At 27.8% G+C, this 8,388-nt stretch overlaps 1 protein-coding gene across 1 annotated transcript; it reads left to right on the top strand.

The window, feature by feature from the left end:
* Positions 1-4,468: 4,468 nt before the first annotated feature.
* On the top strand, positions 4,469-7,034 carry LOC127263873 (protein RGF1 INDUCIBLE TRANSCRIPTION FACTOR 1). Its single transcript, XM_051293145.1, has 4 exons — positions 4,469-4,587; positions 4,720-4,965; positions 5,139-5,279; positions 6,190-7,034. Exons 1-4 carry the CDS (start codon positions 4,585-4,587, stop codon positions 6,541-6,543), a joined length of 744 nt encoding a protein of 247 aa, XP_051149102.1. The 5' UTR covers positions 4,469-4,584; the 3' UTR covers positions 6,544-7,034.
* Positions 7,035-8,388: the final 1,354 nt, after the last annotated feature.

Raw genomic sequence — 8,388 nt, 5'->3', positions numbered from 1 at the left:
TATATATATATATGGAGATATGTATATTATTATGAGATAACAAGTCACTAATAAATATATTCCTTCCGTTTTATTAGAAGGTTGACATTTGTTTTTTCAAGTAGATTTTTAAATATTAGTATTACACTGTATTGTAATAAAAAGACAAAAATACCCCTATTAGTATGGTGCAATGTAAAAGTAACGATGTTTGTGTAATATATTGTAAGTTGAAAGGGTATTTATTATTTTAGGTATGTAATACAATTACTAAATTAGAAAATAATAACTTTGTTTTTGGGACGTACGAAAATAGAAAATGATGAGCCGAGTGTATATATATATATATATATTGGTCTAAAATTAAATCCATTACTAGGTAGCACCAGTCAAAGCAATGATCTGAAAGATGAAGATTAAAAGAACACAAAATATATATGTAATGTAGGTGGAATTAATAAATTAATTAATTCACAGTAGTACAGCAGGCAGCAGCTACCCACTTTAACGAATGAATCAGTCCAAATATTAACGAATAACTAGGCTCACACACCAATTCAATTTTTATTTTATTCTTTTTTATATATATAAATAAATAAATAAAATAAATATATATATATATTTATATGTGTGGTACACTTCAAACATATTTTATACTATTAATCGCCAAAAAAATAATAATAGTACAAAGAGAAAGGTTACATCGACAGCCCACTTGTAAACACAAGAATATGAGTGTATGGCCTTAATTATAAAATATAAATAAATAATATATATATAAGGATCAACACAACAAAAGAAAACAAATTTAGTTTTTTTTTTTTTTTTTTTTTGTGTTTTTGTAGATTTTAATTTTTGTCTATTTTTAGGTAAAAAATAAATATATTTTTATTTAAAATTGTGAGACCATATATATTTGAAAAGATATTTAAAAAAAAAATAATAATCAAAAGGACATAGCTTAAATTAAATAATAAAATAGAAGAACAATAAATAATTGAGCACCTGTTTCAAGAAGGTCTGGTTTAGTTTTTAGGGTTTTCAGCTCATAACACAAGGAGATATATGACAAACTTTTTATTATTTATTTATTTATTTATTTTTTATATAAATATTTAGGAGACATGGGAACAGAGCCCACGTTCTCCTCCTCCTCATCATATCTTTCTTTCCCTTTTATTTTATTTATATTATTTTTCTATTTTATTTAATTTATTCCAATACTTAAGATAGGGTCTCTGTGTCTTTTTTTTTCTTTCTTCCTTTTTCAAACGCACGGGCTTATGTAATAAAATACACTTCTTGAACAAAAGAATAAAAGGATATATCTATTTATAAAAAATCTTAATGAAAAATATAAGTATAAAGGAAAGAAAATTATATACTCCCTCCGTCCCAGTGCAAGGTTGTCGTTTTTAGTTTTTACAAATAGATTTTTGAATATTAGTATTATAATGAGTTGTAATGAAAAAGACGAAAATACCCTTATTAGTATTGTGTAATATAAAAATAATGACATTTGTGTAATATAGTGCAAATTGAAAGGGTATTTATTATGTTAGATAAGTAGTACAATTATTAAATTAGGAAATGATAACCTTGTTTTGAATGAACGAAAATGAAAAATGACAACCTTTCAATAAGATAGAGAGAGTATGTGATATATATATATATATATTATATTAAGGTAAAATGAAATCAAGGATTCAAACATGGAACCTTTCAATTTCAATTTCAATTTCAATTTTAATTTGATATTACGATAAATGATCATCTCATCTAAATACTTAATTTGGTAAAATAATAATAATAGTACATAATTAATTATATTTTAGTAGTTCGCAAAAATTGGTCTAGTGAAAAATATTAAATGAAAATAAATGGTAAAACTAAATTAGCATGCGGTAGATTGGACCCGAGTTTTTTTAGAAGCCGAAGCTCTGAACTTTAAGGGAACATCAAATCGATAATAAACAACCGCATATTCTTAACAAAAAATGTCAACATTGCATAACATTCTACACTTTTCGATTTTCTTTGTTACGCAAAAATATATGGTTTAGATTGTGCTCTTTTTTTTTTTTACACTTTTGCCCTTAGTGATTGTTAGAAATTTTGGGGAAAAATAATGAGATTGTCTTATTGATCATCAAAATAAGGAGCCTATATATAGACAATACAAAACAGACTCGATAGACTCAAATCTAAGTAATCTAATCTATGAATAAAATCAAATATTGATATAAATCTACTAAATAGTGATCGAACTCGGGTAAATTTTGAAAAATTTTAATTTTAATTATTTATGATCAATTGCGTATTGGGTAAAAAAAGTTAAATACAAAAATTTGCTGAAGAAATGTACGATTCAATATTAATTTTTTTAAAAATAACAAAGATGATTGAACATGTATTCCAAGCCAAAGTTGCAACTTTTTTACCCATTTCTATTACCAAATTGGATATTCATGTAAAGTTACCATTTTCGTTATGAACATCTATTTAGATATCGCATTTGTATTGAATTGTTGACTTTTTTTTTTTTTTTTTTTATAGAATTTGAAAAATTTTGGTTTGAATTTGGTATTAAAATAATATATAATAAATTATTTAATTTATGAGAAAATATATATATTATTTTTTAAAACGCAGAATTCAAATAATAAAAATTTGAGATTCGAATAGTAAAAAATATATCAATTGTGGAGTATTGCATATATTGTGTTAATATATGTATATATTATATTTTTTAATAATAATTATAGAGAATTTGTTTACTTTTTACTACTTGATGATATTTTTATTTATTATTTTTACAAACATTCAAACCATCTAAGAAAAAAGTGTGTAGAACTTTTTAATTTCTCCTCAATAATTAGCTCAAAAGTACAATTTATCTGATAAATATAATTAATAGGATATACAATTAAATTAAAATATTTAGCTTTGTTCCTTCGATTTTAATATAAAATAGAAAAACATTAGTTATAAAAATATACAATGAAATGACTAAATTACCCTTAGTAAAGAAAGCATCAAAATACTTTTTTATTTTGCTTTCTCATGACAAATGCTCTGTCCGTCCCACTTCTCATGTCCACCTTTCCATTTCTCCCGTCACACTTATTTTGTCATTTTCTTTTTTTTTGAAAAAAAATTATACACTTTAATCTTATTTAATTTTTTTAATTTTTAATTATACTAATAAGTTATCTTTATCTTAATTTATAATTATTTTTATTATACAATAATTATATTCATTCTTAAACTTTTAATTATTTATTAATTATATCCCTCTTAAATTCTCGTATCTACAGTAAAACGGATAAAATATCTGGGACGAAAGGAGTATTTAATAAGAAATATAAAATATATAAGTATAGATATCTTGAAAAAATAATTTAAAATATAGTATTACCAACTCCCTTATAATTTTAAACAATCCCACATGATTTCTAATACTAGTCGGTGTAAAATATATTTTTATATTTTTAATGGGAGAATCGTAAATTTTGTTTTGTATGGATATTCAATTATTATTTTTATTGAGAGGATATATATATATATTTACTATAATACTCCCTCAGTCTATTTTTTTAATGTCATAATTGATATTTATATATTTTTTAATTAATTTTTTGTGTGAATTGACGAATTTGCTTTTTACTTTATGTATAGAAAAAAAAATGATAGATAAAATAAGGATAAAAAAATAAATTACATGTATAAATATAGAAATAAGACCATAATTCTTGAACGTTCTAAATAAAAAAAATAAGATATTAGCTTGTGGATGGAGGAAGTATGATTTTATTACTTTTAATTAGAAACTATGGATATATATTCAATTGTTGATATTCTTTTTAAGTATATATATATATATATATATCATTTTCTGTAGTTCATAAATGGGTAATTTGAATACTACTATTTTTATGAATAAGTAAAAAGGCATAAAACTCTTAGTATTTTATTTATTGTGCCAAATTTTTTGTGATAAATTAAGATAGGCAGAAAATATCTTTTCATATGTTAAAATTTAGGTGATGATATATTTTACACATTAGAATTACAATTGAAATTTTACATTTTACCATACAAAAGACATATGAATTTTATGTAATTCTCTAAATTATAGAAAGGAATAAATTATTTTACTAAATTACCATTCACATTATAATAAAATTCACCCATTTTACTTGGTCGAAAAGTTAATTCTAAAAAACAATCACAATAATGAACATTTTTACTAATAAAAAGTTATCATCTTTTTTCACCTGCTACACACATGGTTCGCCTAATATGACTTTTCCGTCAGGTCTGGTTTGCAAGATATTAGGTTTGGTCGAGAGTTTACCCAATGCGCACTTTCTGGTAGCGGCTGTGGATTCCCACGTCATAAATAAAAAAAAAAAAAACTTTACCGTATATTATATTTAAACATCCTAAACTCCATAAATAAGAGTGAATCCATACCCTAGTCCTCCCTTTACTCTCTGTCTCTCTCTCTATATCTCTCTCTCTCTCTCACACTAACTCCATTTTCTCAGGCTCCATCAACTCTCCAGCTCTAGAACAAAACTATCAAACTATATCCCCGCAACAATGGTACGCCGCCATCGCCATCGCTACCGCGGCCCTTAATTTTATCGAATTATTTGAATTATGGTTCTAACATAAATGGATGATCAATTTTTCGATCACCTCGAATAATTTTTTTTTTGGTTTTGAATGAATCAGAGGCCTCAGAAACCAGCATGGTTGGATGCCCTATACGCGCAAAAATTCTTCTTCCCTTGCTCGATTCACGACAGCGCCAAGAAGAACGAGAAGAACATATGTTGTCTTGATTGCTGCAGCAGTGTCTGCCCTCATTGCGTCGTCTCCCATAGATCTCATCGCCTTCTTCAGATTCGCCGCTATGTTTATCACGAGGTTGTCCGATTGGAGGACCTTGACAAGCTCATTGATTGCTCCAACATTCAGGTTTTCGACTGTTTACTTATGTTTTCAACTTTGTTTTCGTACTATTCAATTTTACGACTCGCAATTAATTAAATTCAAAAAAATCGAAAACACGGCTACACACACATATATATATATAGCCTTAATTCTGCGATTACTAATTATGAAAAAAATAAATATTTAATTTGATAAAGGCGTACACGATAAATGCTGCAAAAGTGGTGTTCATCAAGAAGAGACCACAAAATCGACAGTTCAAAGGGTCTGGGAATTATTGCACTTCTTGTGACAGGAGCCTCCAAGAACCTTTCATCCACTGTTCCCTAAGTTGCAAGGTAATTTAAAAAATTAAATTAAATTAAATTATATATTATTTACCCTTCACATATATATATATGTATGTAACTAATGGTAATTATTAGTTCAGTTGAATTGTGTGTATTCCTCCTAAAAACTTGGCTGTTAATTTTAAATTTTGACCTAATTCTTTTCTGGGTCACTCAATTTTGTGGATCAATGGGTTTTCTGTTCTTTCTGTTTCAGAATTTGATTTGAATTTTTGTTTCTATTCCACAATTGTCATGTTTGGGGTTTATAATTAGGGTATTTTTCATACCTAATTGCTCAACAACAATGTCAGAATTGCCAATTCTCATGCACACACATAGAGACATAAAATATATATATATATAATGTATGTATGTATACGTGTGTATGTATATGCAGACAGGTGTGTGTATAATTCTGTGGTAGGTATGGTAGCAGTCTCAAAATTAGGGTTTCAGTCAATTTTTGACAGCCGTAAAGTTGGACCGCGGTAAATTGCAAAATAGTCCCTTATACACGAAATATTATTTAAAATTCTTTTTGGGTGTGTATATTTTAGAATGTTTTGGCTTTTATCAGTATTTTAGATGAAAATGTTGTTTGTCGTGATAAAATGTACAAAAATAAATATATTTTTTCTTGGAAAATAAAATTGTGTCGTAATTCGTAAATATAAAAAAAATATAGTATATATTAAAAAGAACAGAATCTTTATAAAGTAAAACTTGATGACTATTTTGAATGTTGTATTTTACATAGAAAATTTACCTTTCTTTGTATTCATTTTTAAATATTAAGTTTAACATCTTTTTGTTTTGGTTCTAATTATATATATATAGTTTTCTTTTTTATCTAATTGTAATTTATGAGTCAATAATATAACTCTTTTACCTCTTTCTTGAATCCAATTTATAACAGGTTGACTTTGTGCTTAAACACTACAAGGATCTTTCACCATTCTTAAGAGTATGCACAACACTCCAACTAAGTCCAGATTTCTTCATCCCACAAGACATGGGGGACGACGATACGACGAACGAAACCCCACATTCGACGATCGTGGACAGCAGCGACGGGCCCATGAGCTCGTCGTCTGGCTCGTCGGGATCGCACAACGTAAGCTTTTCGTGCACGGAATTCGTGAGGAAGAAGAGAAGTGAAATGTATGTTTGTGGGAGACTGGCAAGCAAGGTAAGTGAAGAGGACATGGCTATGAGTATGAGTTTGAGTAATAGAAGAAAAAGAGTGCCTCAAAGATCACCTTTGTGTTAGGGCAAAAAAGAAAAAGAAAAAAGAACAAACCCTAAAAACCATAAAACCCAAAAAAAATTAAGGGGAAATAGAGAAATAATAATTATTTTATTATTAATAATTGATTTTATCAAGATTATGTTGAGGGAAAAAAATATCAAAAGAGATATGAGAAAGAAAAAAAATTAAGAAAAAAGGGTTTGATCATTGTAGCTAGAGGCATTTCTTGTTAATTATTATTATTATTATTATTATTGTTAAAACACTTGATGATGTGTTTTTATTTATTTATTTTTGTCTTAATGGCATCACGTGTTTTCCATTCCCAAGTAAAGGGTTGTGTACATTTTCTTGATTTATTTAGATTAATTAATTAATTTGAATTAACATTTAATTTGATTTAATTAATCTAATTCTTATATATGTTGTTGTCTCGTGCCTCGGACAAACCAAAAATTCAGACAAGGTGGTGAGGGAATAAATAAAATTAGCTATAGACAATCTCTAGTTTTTGCTGCATCTTGTTTTATTTTATGGATCTTCTTGTTGGGAGGGATGCATTATTAGAATTATTATTATTTTGTTTTTTTTGGTAAACTATATGTATTTATAGTTTTTGTATTTTAATATAAATATATAAAAAAATTATTTAAGTAAAATTTATTGAGTAATATGTTATCTAATTTTGTTAAGTAAAATAATACTTAAAATTCTTATATTTATATATGAAATTATGAAAGAAACTTATTTCTTTTTTCGTATGTATATATATTTAATTTTTTTTATCAAGTGCTAGAATTTGGGAGAAAATTATGTAATTGTATTATATACAAGAGTATATATACTAGTGGATTCAAGAATAAACTAAGATAAATAATATAAAAAAATATTTAAATCTAATAAGAGGATATCTAAATCTAACACCCCTCAAACTTAGATGGAGCAGTAGAAACTAACTTTAGTTTGTCCAAGAGCAATCGAAAGCGGCCAGGGAGAAGAGACATGTTGTCGAATACAGTGACAGTCAAACTCAATATGTTTTGTGCACTCGTTGAAGGTATCATTATGGGTCATCTTCATAGAATTCTGACTATCGCAGCGAAGAGCTGTAGAAAATGGCTGATGGGCACCAAGGTTAGTGAGTAGTCGACAAAGCCATAGAAATTCTGGTGTAGAGTCAGTAAGAGTACGATACTTTGACTCAGCACTCGATTGAGAAACCAAAGTTTGCTTCTTGCTGCGCCAATAGATAAGAGAATCACACAAGAAAAAAATAGAAACCAATGGTCGAACGACGATCAGTAGGGTCCCCAGCCCAATCAGTATCAGAATAACCATTGAATGTCAAAGATAAGTGATATGAAAAATGTAAACCATGCAGAAGTGTATCTTTCACATAGCGAAGAATATGTAAGACGACATAGTGGTGAAAGGTCTTCGGCGCATCCATGAACTGACTCACAATATGCACTACATGAGCAATATCAGGTCTAGTTATAGTCAAATAGATCAAACTCCCAGAAAGCTGATAATATATGGTAGGATCATCAAGGAGATAACCATCGTGAGGTGTAAGTCGAACATCATAGGCAAGTAGTGGTGAGGTTACCTGACAGTCTGTGAGACCAGTTCAAGAAATAAGATCAGAGACATACTTAGCCTGAGATAGATAGAAGTCATCGAGAGAATCAGGGACCTCAAGTCCCAAAAAGTAACGAAGGAGACCCAACCTCTTCATGTTAAACTACTGACTAAGATATGACTGTAGATCATAAATACCAGACGCATCATCTCCCGTGATGATCATATCATAAACATAAGTAAGAGGAAACTATCCCTGAGGAAGGGCGATGAAGAAATAATCCA

The sequence above is a fragment of the Andrographis paniculata genome, unplaced genomic scaffold (assembly GCF_009805555.1).
Source record: "Andrographis paniculata isolate CXL003 unplaced genomic scaffold, ASM980555v1 Contig69END, whole genome shotgun sequence".
NCBI lineage: Eukaryota > Viridiplantae > Streptophyta > Magnoliopsida > Lamiales > Acanthaceae > Andrographis > Andrographis paniculata.
The sequence above is the reverse complement of the archived record's forward strand: the minus strand, read 5'-3'. Positions and strand labels throughout refer to the sequence as shown.